Source organism: Mobula hypostoma, chromosome 1, assembly GCF_963921235.1.
Source record: "Mobula hypostoma chromosome 1, sMobHyp1.1, whole genome shotgun sequence".
In the NCBI taxonomy this organism is placed as follows: Eukaryota; Metazoa; Chordata; class Chondrichthyes; order Myliobatiformes; family Myliobatidae; genus Mobula; species Mobula hypostoma.
The window spans coordinates 64,017,077-64,031,186 of NC_086097.1; the positions used below are offsets into that span (position 1 = coordinate 64,017,077).

Here is a 14,110-nt window from a genome sequence, read left to right on the forward strand (position 1 = left end):
GACAGCCTCAGTGTTCTTTGACCAGTCCAGTTTATTGTCAATTCATATCCTCAGGTATTTGTAATCCTCCACCATAGCTTGTTAAGTAGCCTCATGTGTGAAAATCCAAATACGCAGCATCAACCAATTCTCCTTTGTCTATCCTATTTATTATTTCTTCAAAGAATTCCAGGGAAAATTTTCCCTTGAGGAAACCATGGAATTACAGCCTATTTTATCATGTGCCTCCAAGGATCCTGAGACCTCATCCTTAATAATCGACTCCAACACCTTCCCAGCCACTAAGGTCAGACTAACTGGCCTACAGTTTCCTTTCTTCTGCCTCTCTCCCTTCTTGAAGAGTGGAGTGACATTTGCAATTTTCCAGTCTTCCATAACCATTCCAGAATCTAGTTATTCTTGAAAGATCATTACTAATGCCTCCATAATCTCTTCAGCCACCTCTTTCAGAATTCTGTGGTGTACACAATCTGGTCCAGGTGACTTATCTACCTTCAGACCTTTCAGCTTCCTAAGAACCTTATGTCTAATTAATCTAACTTCACACACTTCATGCTCCTTGACACCTGGAGCTTCCACCATACTGTTAGTGTCTTCCACGGTGAAGACTGATGCAAAATACTTATTCAGTTCATCCGCTATTTCGTTGTCCCCCATTACTACCTCTCCAGCTTAGTTTTCCAGAAGCCCAATATCCATTTTTACTTCTCTTTTACACTTTATGTATCTGAAGAAACTTTTGATGTCCTCTTTAATATTATTGACTAGCTTACTTTAGTGTTCCACTTTTACCTTCTTTTTAGTTGACTTCTGTTGGTTTTTAAAACCTTCCCAATCCTCTAACTTCCCACTAATTTTTGCTCTATTTTGTGCCCTATCTTTGGCTTTTATGTTGGCTTTGATTTCTCTTGTTAACCATGGTTGTGTCATCTTTCCTTTAGAATACTTCATATATATATCATGTGCCTTCTGAATTGCTTCCAGAAATTCCAGCCGTTGCTGTTCTGCTGTTATCCCTGCCAGTGTTCTTTTCTAATCAATTGTAGTATATTTATGTTTTTCAAAATTGAGTCCTTTCCATGACTTCTTAATTGTTAACTTTTGGGAATCCTGCCTCAAGTTCCTATTATCAACTTCATTTCTTATAACTACTAGTTCATTTCGTTAAGTTAATATACTGAATAATTTTAAACCATTAATGTATTCTAATAGTATCATTAAGAAATATCTCTTGATTCAGTAATCTTACTTGCCATCATCCATTTAAAAGATAACAAAAGAAAGAAATTGAAAAGTGAATTTATTTTTACACATCCATCCTGTAGTCTCAATCATAATGGTAAGTATCTGCTGTTTTAGCAAATTTAGGTATACCTTGGTTGTCTGAATTTAGCTTTAGAAATAAGGTCACTCACTGAAGCCTCACAGTTATTTACTGCTTTACAGAAGTTATTTCCTATTGTCTGATATAATAGATAGTGAGCATTACATTGAAAATATTCAGTAATCTACTGTATGTTGGATCTCTATTCTATTGGGGGGAAAGTGAGCACTGAGTTTTAAGTAATTATTTGGTACAAACAGTTCAAATTTTGTGCATTATTGGGTCTTTCAAAAAAAAGTAGGGTGTGGGGTGACCTAATAGACATCTTTAAACTGATAAAAGAATTCGATATTGTATATTGAGAGAGTGTTTCTATTTGTGGAAGGGCATAACTAGGTTCCATTAATGCACTGTAGTCCCCATAAAATCTAATAGGGAATTTAAATGATCTTTTTTTCCCCAATGAGTGGTACCAATGTCAGACATAGTCTCAGGTGAAATCGTTGAAGTGAACGCTATAGATGCCTAAAAGGCTCAAAAAGCATGTAGAGGGCCAGGCCGATAGATGGAGATGAGAAAAAATGGGAGAAGATTCACATGGAGCATAAATACTGGTTAGGCTAATTGGCCTGTTTTTGTTCTGTATTTAAAACATCAATAAAGAGTATACTTGTCCATCTGAAGAACTCATATTTAATGTGAAAACATGCTGATACTATTGAAATAGTATCTCTCTTACTATCTTTTTGTTGGTTTACATTCTTTGCAGACATCCTGTTCATGTTGGGCTGATCTTGTCTGTTTTAATTGAATCCAAAATTGTTTCCCTTCAGAGAATTGCAGAAAGTCAAGTCAAGTCAAGTCAGGTCAAGTTTATTGTCATTTCGACCATAAACTGCTGGTACAGTTCACAGTAAAAACGAAACAACGTTCCTCCAGGACCCTGCTGCTACATGAAACAACACAAAACTACACTAAGTGAGACAACAAGGCTACACTAGACTACGTAAAACAACATAAAAACTACAATGGACTACAGAGCTACACAGGACTACATAAAGTGCACAAAACAGTGCAGGGCAGTACAATAAATAATAAACAAGACAATAGGCACAGTAGAGGACAAATTACAATATAATAATAAATGATGTAGATGTCAGTCTAGACTCTGAGTATTGAGGAGTCTGATGGCTTGGGGGAAAAAACTGTTGCACAATCTGGTCGTGAGAGCCCGAATGCTTTGGTACCTTTTGCCAGATGGCAGGAGGGAGAAGAGTTTGTGTGAGGGGTGCGTGGGGTCCTTCACAATACTGTTGGCTTTACAGAGCAGCACGTAGTGTAAATGTCTTTAATGCAGGAGGAGAGACCCCAATGATTTTCTCAGCTGACCTCACTATCCGCTGCAGGGTCTTGCAATCCGAGATGGTGCAATTCCTGAACCAGGCAGTGATGCAGCTGCTCAGGATGCTCTCAATACAACCTCTGTAGAATGTGGTGAGGATGGGGCGTGGGAGATGGACTTTTCTCAACCTTTGCAGAAAGTAGAGATGCTGCTGTGCTTTCTTGGCTATGGACCTGGTGTTGAGGGAGCAGGTGAGATTCTCCACCAGGTGAACACCAAGAAATTTGGTGCTCTTAACGATCTCAACAGAGCAGCCGTCAATGTTCAGCGGAGAGTGGTCGCTCCGTGCTCTCCTGAAGTCAACAACCATCTCTTTTGTTCACATTCAGAGACAGGTTGTTGGCTCTGCACCAGTCTGTTAGCTGCTGCACCTCCTCTCTGTATGCTGACTCGTCATTCTCGCTGATGAGACCCACCACGGTCGTGTCATCGGCGAACTTGATGATGTGGTTCAAGCTGTGTGTTGCTGCACAGTTGTGGGTCAGCAGAGTGAACAGCAGTGGACTGAGCACACAGTCCAGGGGGGCCCTGTGCTCAGTGTGATGGTGTTGGAGATGCTGCTCCTGATCCGGACGGATTAGAGGTGTGAATCAAGAGGCTGCATGTTTCCTGAATGACTTGACATTGCTCAATAAAGACCAACGTTTAAAATGTGTAACAAAGTAACTTTCCCTCCTAAATCATCTCAGATTTGCCTGTTGTTGAGCAATCTAGCAGTGCAGCTTTCTGGATTAACACATGAAAGTCGTGTGTCTTAGCTTTGTACAAGCGGATCTAATATCCACAAAATCCTGAACTATATGTAGCACTAATCTACAACCACCACCTTTTGAATACAATTCCACAAAGCTAGATTGCATGTGAGAGATTTAATTAATGTCTTCTATCTAATTAATTGCTTCTAAGATACCACAGGGAGAGGAGAAAAAATTTACACAAGATCATAAGGCTAGCTAATTGACCTTCAAATTGACCATTACTGAACAGAAGCTAAATTTCCATTTTCCCCCTATTTGGAATGTGGAATATGCTGCAACAAAGATATTTGTGAATGTAGATACTATGTGATCTAATAAGGGCTTGTTTTGTTTTGCTTTCTCTCGATCCAGATCAGAAGATGACCCTTTTCTCTTATATGCAACAATACTTTCAGGCAATCACTGTAAATTCCTTAGTAGAGACCTCATGAGGGATCATAAAGCTTGTATGCCTGACGAAACCACCCGGCGCCTGTTCTTCAAGTGGCAACGTGGACACCAGCTTGTGCTGTCAGGTTGTAATCCAGGGCACAAGATGAAATTTGAGGTGGGAGCACACACTGACTTAATTTAGAAGTAAAGAATATGATGCAACCTTCTTGCATAGACTGGGAGATAGTAGGTTGCAAATGATTCTTTCAAGGGAAAATACGTAATATATTGAGCTCTAATGCGAAAAGGCAATATATTCTGAAAAGAAGTTTTGCATTTTAAACATAAATTTGAAAAAATTGAGATTAATATTAATGTTGAGAATGCTAAGATTTGTTTTCCATTGATATTCAAATTGAAGATTGTAGCTAAATAGAAAAAAAGAAAAATTTGAAATGCAATGCTAAAACTAGTTAGGCCACATTTGGAGTATTGTGGCCTCATTAGAGGAAATATATCGAGGCTTTGGAGAGGTTTACCAGGATGCTGCCAGGATTAGAAGGCATGTGCGATAAGGAGATATTGAACAAACTTGGGTTGTTGTCTCTTGGGTTGTTGCCTTTGGCATAGCAGAGGCTATGAGGAATCAGATTTAAAAGATTATGAGAGGCATAGAGCCAGTATCTTTTTTCCAGGGTTGAAATGTCTAATATCAGAGGGCAAACGTTTAAGGTGAGAAGGGGTAAGTTCAAAGAAGATTGGCAAGGCAAGTTTTGTACACACAGAATGTTTGGTGCCTGGAATGCACTGTCTAGAATGGTGGCGGAGGCAAATAAGATTGGGGCATTCACGAGGCTGTTAGATAAGTACATGAATGTGCAAGGAGAATGCATTAGTTTATCTGGGCATTAGATTATTAATTTAATCCTGTGCTATACTGTTCTGTGTTCTATAAAGTCTTGGAAAATACTCAGCAGATCAAGCATCGCCTATGCAGAGAGAAAACAGTTAATAAAAAGTGTTAGTAAATGGATCAGAATGCTCTTAAATCTGAAACCTGACACCAGTATCTCTTGTCCTTATTTGATGGAAGCTGTTGAAAGGATAAGTACCCCACCCAGTCCTGAGTTGCAGGTTTGGTAACTCAAGTATTTTAATAATTTAACGCCTTCAAATTTAATCTACTTTACAGGTTGTACATTTCTGATGAAAGATCATTAACCTGAAATTTTATTCTGTAATCAACCTAAGTCCAAACATCTAAAAAACCCTCATAGTTATCTTCAGCTGGAATTTGCTGGCCAAGTGGCCAATATTACTCAACTGCCATGAAGCTTGAGCTCCCCACAATTGTTTAAGTCCCAAATCTGCAGGCTACTCTCTGAGTTTTGCCAGCTGTATTTCAACATTAGACTGCTTGTGGGAATTGAAAATGCAGCAGTTCCCCAGCCTATCCGCTTCTGAATCTGCTTTGGATTAATGCTCTTGCATGAACTGCAGACCATGTCATCCCATGTAGAGCTTTGTCTGAAAGAACAAGAGTGTGCCGTAATTACTTTCTACATTTTGAATAATTTTTCTGTTTATATTGTTTATTTATGTACTTCAGAGTTTCCTTTTGTTCAAGATACTAAAAAGTATTGTGGTTGTATTCTACTGGCAGGATAAAAATACAAAATCTCTCTGTTAATTGGCCTAATAATATTTTTTAAAACGTTTGCTAAACTTCTGATAATAGTTTATAAAGTGCAGACTGCTTGTATTAAGTATTTGCATATTGATTAAACATTATCATATAAAAAGAATGAACTTCACATTTTCCTACCAAAAATATTTGTTATAATTTATAATATTGAGTTTGTTTCAACATTACGTGACAATTTTTAACATTTATTTTTCTCTGTAGGTCATACCAAATTATGACACAATAGTGCAGTCAACAAAAAATACTTGGCACATACCATATGAAGAAGAAGGAGTGGAGAGAAGCTCCTGTGAAGTTCCACGTAAATGGTTGTGTCTTCAAAAGCGTAATTGAGGAGACAGTAGTGGAGGTATTGCATGAATATTGTAGATTTAGTTTTTAAAGAATTGGTTTATATTTAGAACATTTTCTTTGGCCACATTGAAATGTTTTTTTCTTATCCATTTTTTCTTCTAGAAATATAACAGCACCATGTCAACATAGTGGCTTACAGTTATCCTTAGCAAATCACTCTGGATGAGTTAATTCTGGAAAATAAATAGTTATTTTGAGTTTATCATTTACTGTTGTATACACTCATTAATCAAATCAAATAAAACAATATCTCTGCAAACAATGAATTGGATGTTTTTACGCGCACACACACAGAGTAGTCATTTTTGTAGTAATTCACTTCTGTTTAACCTTCTTCAGCATTTCTTTTTCAAGCAGTTGTCTAATTTCCTTTCAAACTCAATGTTAGATTTTATATCAACAATTTTCAATTTTTATCAGGTTTAACATTTGGCTAGCAGACACTTTCAGGGTGAAGACGTACTTATAACTGGAGAGGCCGGAACAGTTTTTATCAGGAGAACTGGTTAGATTACCATTTCAAGTCAAGTCAAGTTTATTGTCACTTAACTATGCATGTATACCGTCAAACGAAACAATGTTTCTCCAAACCAGTGTGTAAAGCACAGTAGTACACATAACACAAACAAGCCACAACAGCAGATGGATTACATAAAAATAAGCAACTAAAGTGCATAAATTATATATTGGAAGGTACAGAACAGATTAACCAGTGACACTTTGAATGCAGTGCGGCAGGCAGTTCAAAAGCCTAATGGCCTGGGCCGGCTGGTGGCGCAACGGCGCCGGACCGGGAGCGGAGGTTCCCGGGTTCGAGGTTGGTCAAGTCCGCTCCCGAATGCGCTTTCCGTCCGTGCCGGGTTGAGTGTCAAGATCGCAACTCAACCTCGTAAAGTGGAGGGAAAATGCTGTGAGGGTGTCTGTGTGGAGAGTGGCGCACCATGCGGTCTCTCTCGCTCCGCACCTTGTGGAGGCCATGGGGGGGGACGTTATCTCAGACGCACATGCGCGGATGCGCATGCACGCAGGCACATGCCAAGAAAAAAAAGCCTAATGGCCTGAGGAAAGAAACTGTTCCCCCATCCTGACCATTCTCGTTTTTATGCTTTGGAGTCTCCTTCCTGATGGTAGAAGGTCAAAGAGGATGCTAGATGGATGGGTGGGATGATTATCTAGAGCAGGAGTTCCCAACCTTTTTTATGCCATGGAACAATACCATTAAGCAAAGGGTCCATGGACCACATGTTGGAAACCACTGATCCAGAGTATGAATTCTTAAAAGATTTCCAGATACTTTCTGATACAGATGGCATCCTATTGAAATAGTCTCTGTCTTTACGCAGGAGATACAAGTGGGTGCTAATGCTGGAATTTGGAGCATAGAACGATCTCCTGGAGAAATTCAGCAGCTCAAGCAGCATCTGTGGGGAGAGGGGAATTACCGACACTTTTGGTCAAAACTGTGCCTTCAAACATTAAAATAATTCAATTAAATGTAAGAGACTTGGATTTCCATGCAAAAAGTCATTATCAGTCCTTGCCTTTTGTGAATGCAGATAGATCTCTCTCAGAATCCCCTCCAGTAACTTTCCTGTATGATTTGTAACTCCAAAACATAAAACTATTTGAAAGAAAAACACAGGAGCCCAGGGAAAAGTGTCTCTATTTCGTTATACTTTCGTGAGGCACACACATACTTGTGACGTTTTGGCGTAACGATGTATGGATTCACACACTTTTACATGTAATATGTAATTAATTGTGTAAACAAAAAATGCTTAATGAAACAAAATGTTTACAATATTATTCAAATGTTACTGCAGTATTAAACAGTACTCTTCCCTCAACTGAAATATGTAGCATATTGCTCCCTAGTCATATATTTTTTCTCACCCCTTATGTGTATTTTCCCTCAATCCCAGGTCCTTTACTAGAGGCCTGTCCTCTTCTGGACCGAGATGTCAGATGTTGTTCCCGGGATTTGTTGGAGCCACGCTCCCAGTCCAGGTGTCACAGCTCCAACTACTCCTATCTCCCCTGGGATTACTCTAGCTTTAACCTTATACATCCTTTCTATCTGCTCTTTCAAGCCCTGGTATTTCTCCAGCTTCTCATATTCTTTCTTCCTGGTGTTAATGCCATTCAGGATTGCCCCATCTATTACTATTGCTTTCTTCTATTCCCATGTTCAGTATTAGTATGTCTGGTTGGTTAGCCAGTACCTGCTTATCACTCTTTATTCGGAAATCCCACAGGAGCATGGCCCTATCATTCTCCACTACCTTCTCGGGTGGTTCCCATTTGGACTTGTGAGTGTCCAATCTATACTCAGCATAGATGTTCCTGTACTAAATTCCTGCAACTTGGTAGTGCTGTTCAGTGTATGTCCCTGCCTGCATCTTTCACCTTGCTACTATGTGCTAGATAGTTTTAGCGGATTCCTTGCAGTCTGCGTTTTGGATCTTGTCTGGTGTGATAGATCCCTGCTTCTATTGCTAACATGCTCAGCGCCTGTTCTGGTGCAGCCATGAGCAGCAGCTCTGTGCTGTCCCTCAGCCCTGCCATTTCCAGCCATTGGTAGGTCTTTCTTATGTCAGGCACCGCTGATATCGGGCGATGGCACATCCCGCGCAGTGGCTTGTCTTGCCATGGCCTCTGGTCCTCTGGCTGTGCTTCACCCACTTCCATTTTCATGTCCCCTGCCTGCTGTCTGAGGTATTTCCCCAGCAGGTTGCCCTTAGGGGCCATCTTCCTGACATACTCTGGGATGTTTCAATACCTAAGTCCCTGTCCTCCTTTATTCTGGTGGTGTACAGTTGATCGACCTTGGACTTTGGATGGAATCCTCCCTGTATTTTTAGTAGTTTCTGGGTATTGATGTCAGCAGCTTCCAGTTCATTTCTTGGCCAACACACTATTGCGGCTGGGTATCTGATGACTGATAGGGCGAATGTCTTGATGGCTCTGATCTCGTTCTTCCCATTCAGCTGGCTTTTTAGGACCTGTCTCACTCTTTGGAGTTACTTGGATGTTGCAGCCTTCTTTGTGTCCTCATCATGGTTTCCATGCGTCTGCAGGATCCCCAGGTATTTGTAGCTGTCCTGCACATCTGGTATGTGGTCGTCAGGTAACTCAACTCCTTCAGTCTTGATGGGTTTGCCTTTTTCACTACCACCCGGCTGTACTTTTACAGTCCAAATTACATCCCGATGTCTCTGCTGTACACCCTTGTCAGATGGATTAGTGAGTCAATGCCTCTTTCATCTCTGGCATACAGCTTGATGTCATCCATGTACAGGAGGTAGCTGATGGTCACTCCACTCTTGAACCTGTATCCATATCCACCCATCTGAGATGATCTGGCTGAGGGGGTTCAAGCCTATGCAGAGCAGCAGTGGGGATAGTGCATCACCCTGGTATATTCCACATCTGATCGTCACTTGTGTTGTTAGCTTTGAGTTAACTTCTAGCGTTCTCCTTCAATGGCCCACTGAGTTCTTGATGAAGGCCCTTGGTGTCTTGTTGACTTTGTACATTCCAGGATCCATATATGGGGCATTTCGTTGTATGCTGTCTGGTGGTTGATCCAGGCTGTGCTTAGGTTGGTTTATCTGGTCTTGGAGTCTCACTTGACTGCTTTGTCTGCCAGCAGTTGGTACTTGAGCCTCTGGTTCCATTACCAATCCCCCTCTGAGCAGGGCTCAGGAATTTGCACACATATTCCTTCAGTTTGGCGGTTATGATGCCTGATGTTGTTGACAGGCAGGTTATAGTCTGGCTGGTGTTGCTCTTTGTGAGGATCCTTCATTATGAGTACTGTGCTTCCTGTCAGGGTGGGAACCAGCTTCAAGTAGCTGGTTCATTTGAGCTGCCAGTCATGTACATAATGCTGTTAGTTTCTTCAGCCAGTAGGTGTGGATCATGTCAGGGCCAGGTGATATCCACACTTGCTACCTATTGCTTGACCTCTACTGCTGTGACAATGATTGGTTCTTCCTCTGAGAGATCGCAGATGCTTACTTGTAGATCTTTCAGGCAGTGTTAAGTGATGCTTCATTCTCCTATATACCCTTCGGTATTCCTCAGTTGCTGTCTTGGTTGGTTGAGGTACTGGCATATTGTTGCTTTGGAACTGTGCAAATACTTTAAGAACATAGAACATAGAAAACCTACAGCACAATACAGGCCTTTCGGCCCACAAAGTTGTGCTGAACATGTCCCTACCTTAGAAATTACCAGGCTTACCTATAGCCCTCTATTTTTCTAAGCTCCATGTACCTATCCAAAAGTCTCTTAAAAGACCCTATTGTATCCGCCTCCACCACCGTTGCCAGCAGCTCATTCCACACACTCACCACTCTCTGAGTAAAAAAAACTTACCCTGCCATCTCCTCTGTACCTACTCCCCAGCACCTTAAACCTCGTGGCAACCATTTCAGCCCTGGGAAATAGCCTCTGACTATCCACACAATCAATGCCTCTCATCATCTTATACACCTCTATCAGGCCACCTCTCATCCTCCGTCGCTCCAAGGAGAAAAGGCTGGGTTCACTCAACCTGTTCTCATAAGGCATGCTCCCCAATCCAGGCAACATCCTTGTAAATCTCTGCACCCTTTCTATGGCTTCTACATCCATCCTGTAGTGTGGCGACCAGAACTGAGCACAGTACTCCAAGTAGGGTCTGACCAGGGTCCTATATAGCTGCAACGTTACCTCTCAGCTCTTAAACTCAATCCTACGGTTGATGAAGGCCAATGAACCGTATGCCTTCTTAACCAACCCGCGCAGCAGCTTTGAGTGTCCTATGGACACGGACCCCAAGATCCCTCTGATCTCCACACTGCCAAGAGCCTTACTATATTCTGCCATCTAATTTGACCTACCAAAATAAACCACCTCACGCTTATCTGGGTTGAACTCCATCTGCCACTTTTCAGCCCAGTTTTGCATTTTATTGATGTCCCGCTGTAACCTCTAACAGCCCTCCACACTATCCACAACACCTCCAACCATTGTGTCATCAGCAAACTTATTAACCCATCCCTCCACTTCCTCATCCAGGTCATTTATAAAAATCACGAAGAGTAAGGGTCCCAGAACAGATCCCTGAGGCACTCCACTGGTGACTGACCTCCAGGCGGAATATGACCTGTCTACAACCACTCTTTGCCTTCTGTGGGCAAGCCAGTTCTGTATCCACAAAGCAATGTCCCCTTGGATCCCATGCCTCCTTAATTTCTCAATAAGCCTTGCATGGGGTACCTTATCAAATGCCTTGCTGAAATCCATATACACTACATCTGCTGCTCTTCCTTCATCAATGTGTTTAGTCACATCCTCAAAAAATTCAAACAGGCTTGTAAGGCATGACCTGCCCTTGACAAAGCCATGCTGACTATTCCTAATCATATTATACCTCTGCAAATGTTCATAAATCCTGCCTCTCAGGATCTTCGCCATCAACTTACCAACCACTGAGGTAAGACTCACTGGTCTATAATTTCCTGGGCTATCTCTACTCCTTTTCTTGAATAAAGGAACAACATCCACAACCCTCCAATCCTCCGGAACCTCTCCCGTCCCCATTGATCATGAAAAGATCATCACCAGAGGCTCAGCAATCTCCTCCCTCGCCTCCCACAGTAGCCTTGGTACATCTCATCCGGTCCCGGCGACTTATCCAACTTGATGCTTTCCAAAAGCTCCAGCACATCCTCTTTCGTAATATCTACATGCTCAAGCTTTTCAGTCTGCTGCAAGTCATCACTACAATCACCAAGATCCTTTTCCATAGTGAATACTAAAGTATTCATTAATACTTCTGAAATGCCCAGTTTGCTGCCGCTGCTACTGTGTGATCGAGAATCTCCGGAGGGAAGGCCCCAAAATCCTTGGCTTTGCCTGCTGCTGGCAGCTGGGGCTAGGGTCGAAGCACTCGGCAGAGATGGTGCTCGGTGTCAGAGGGCTGGTCAGAGGTTCGAAATTTTCGGACGACTCAGAGTCGGACTGTGGTTGGGCAAGACAGGGACAGTTTTCTTCTCCCGTCTGCATGAGATGTGGGATTTTTGAGAGACTTTGGACTTTTTTTACCGTGCCCATGGCCTGTTCTTCATCAAGTTATGGTATTGCTTGCACTGTTGTAACTATATGTTATAATTATGCGGTTTTTGTCAGTTTTTCAGTCTTGGTCTGTCCTGTGTTTCTGTGATATCACACCGGAGGAATATTGTATCATTTCTTAATGCATGCATTACTAAATGACAACAAAAGAGGACTGTGTGTCCTCATAATCTAATCTAATTAAGTCCCTCTGCTATTTCCTCCGGTTCCATACATACTTTCCCACTGTCACACTTGACAGGTTCTGTTCTTTCACATCTTATCCTCTTGCTCTTCACATACTTGTAGAATGTCTTGGGGTTTTCCTTCATCCTGCCCGCTGAGGCCTTCTCATGGCCCCTTCTGGCTCTCCTATTTTCCTCCTTAAGCTCCTTCCTTATAATCTTATAGATCTCTAACGATTACCTAGCTCTCTGAACCTTTTGTAAGCTTTTCTTTTCTTCTTGACTAGATTTATTACAGCCTTTGTCCACCACAGTTCCTGTACCCTACCATAACTTCCCTGTCTCACTGGAATGTACCTTTGCAGAACTCCACACAAATATCCCCTGAATATTTGCCACATTTCTTCCTTTCTTTTCCCTGAGAACATCTGTTTCCAATTTAAGCTTCCAATTTCCTACCTGATAGCCTCATAATTTCCTGGTTCTTTGGAGAAGAGTACATTTGTTCACTTGGCCTCTGCGTCCTTAGTGTACTTCTGTGGTCCAGTAACCAGAGCTGTTAATTGTTGCCTGGCAGTTTCCAGAGCTTCGGCTATGGATGTACCCCTTTATTTCCTTAGTAGCTGAGATGAGTCTTTGGTCTTCCCACTTTTCTGCAGTTTAGTGAGTCTGTTGACCTCAGCCCCTGTAGTTTTCATCTTGGCTTCCAATTGTTGTCTCCGGGGTGGGGGGTGGGGGGTTATAACAGTACTCTCCACTGTGCCGAGAAGTTGTAGTGGAGGCTATTGGGCACACATATGGTCACTTTGTAGCTGCATCCACTACTAGCAAGAAATTTGTGCCCATAAATGGGCTGGCAAAATCCACATGAATCCTCTGCCAGGGCAATGTAGGCCATTCCCAGGAATGGAGAAGTGTTGTTCTTGGCATCTTCTGGATGTGTTGCCATCCCAAACAGTGCATGGGAAGCTGCTCAATCTGTTCATCTATCCCAGGCCACCAGACAAAGCTTCAAGCCAATCCTTTCATTTTGACCATGCATGTAGCTTCTGCAACACTTTCACTCTCAGCTTGGATAGTACAACTCTCAACCCCCACATAAGGTAATCTCCGCCAAGGGTAAGTTCATCCTGGCTCTGGTAAAGATGGAGGAAATTGAATTTCTGCTGCACATTCCAGCCATTTTGGGTGATCGTGTAAACTTGAGACAGTGTTCGGTCTTTTCTGATTTCCCTTTGGATCATCTCTGCTGTAATAGAGAGACTTTCGATTTGCATTCAGAAGAAAATATCAACAGGAGTGTCTTTTGTAAATTTGTTAGGTATTCCCTTTTCCAAGGGTAGAAGGGAGAATCCATCAGTATTTCCATGATTTAGCCATCCTCTTTAATACGATCTTGTGATTGCGTCTTCCAAGAAACAGTGCTCATCCCCACATTTGTGCTGCTGTTAGTCAAATAGCCTATCTGTGGATTGAAAATGGACACTAATAGTTGATGATCAGAAATGAAAGTAAACTCTTTCCCATACAGGTACTGGTTGAAATGTTTTACACCACAAACCAGATTCAAGGACTCTCTGTCAATCTGTGCGAAACTTTTCCCTGCAGCGGTAAGGGAAGGTGATGCAAAGTCCGTGGAGCATTCACTTCCATCACTCATGACGTGACATGGCTGCATCCATACCATAAGGCAAGGTGCCACAGGCCAGCTTCACTGGACAGCGTGGATCGTAATGTGTGAGTACAATGTCTGGCATCACCATTTCCTTTACCTCCTTACACTGCTTCGTCCATTGCCATTCTTTCCAGTCTGTAGTAATGTGTCCAAGTGGTGGAGCACAGTAGCCAGGTTTACTATAACCTGTTATAGTAACTGACAGATACTAAAAAGGACTGTGATTGTGACAT

The 14,110-nt window shown here is 42.0% G+C and overlaps 1 protein-coding gene across 6 annotated transcripts in view; it reads left to right on the top strand.

Moving 5' to 3' along the window:
• The window catches only part of prorp (protein only RNase P catalytic subunit), a 73,924-nt gene extending 60,085 nt beyond the window's left edge, over window positions 1-13,839 (top strand). For 2 of the 6 annotated variants that reach the window (XM_063049809.1, XM_063049841.1), the window contains 2 exons: window positions 3,836-4,031; window positions 5,763-6,167. In XM_063049809.1, coding sequence (XP_062905879.1) covers window positions 3,836-4,031; window positions 5,763-5,894 — 328 coding nt within the window. In that variant the 3' untranslated portion in view covers window positions 5,895-6,167. Of the gene's footprint in view, window positions 1-3,835; window positions 4,032-5,762; window positions 6,168-7,258; window positions 7,612-13,733 lie in introns of those variants that run through there. The other 4 variants (XR_010018172.1, XM_063049836.1, XM_063049829.1 and 1 more) reach the window with 4 other exon arrangements.
• Window positions 13,840-14,110: the final 271 nt, after the last annotated feature.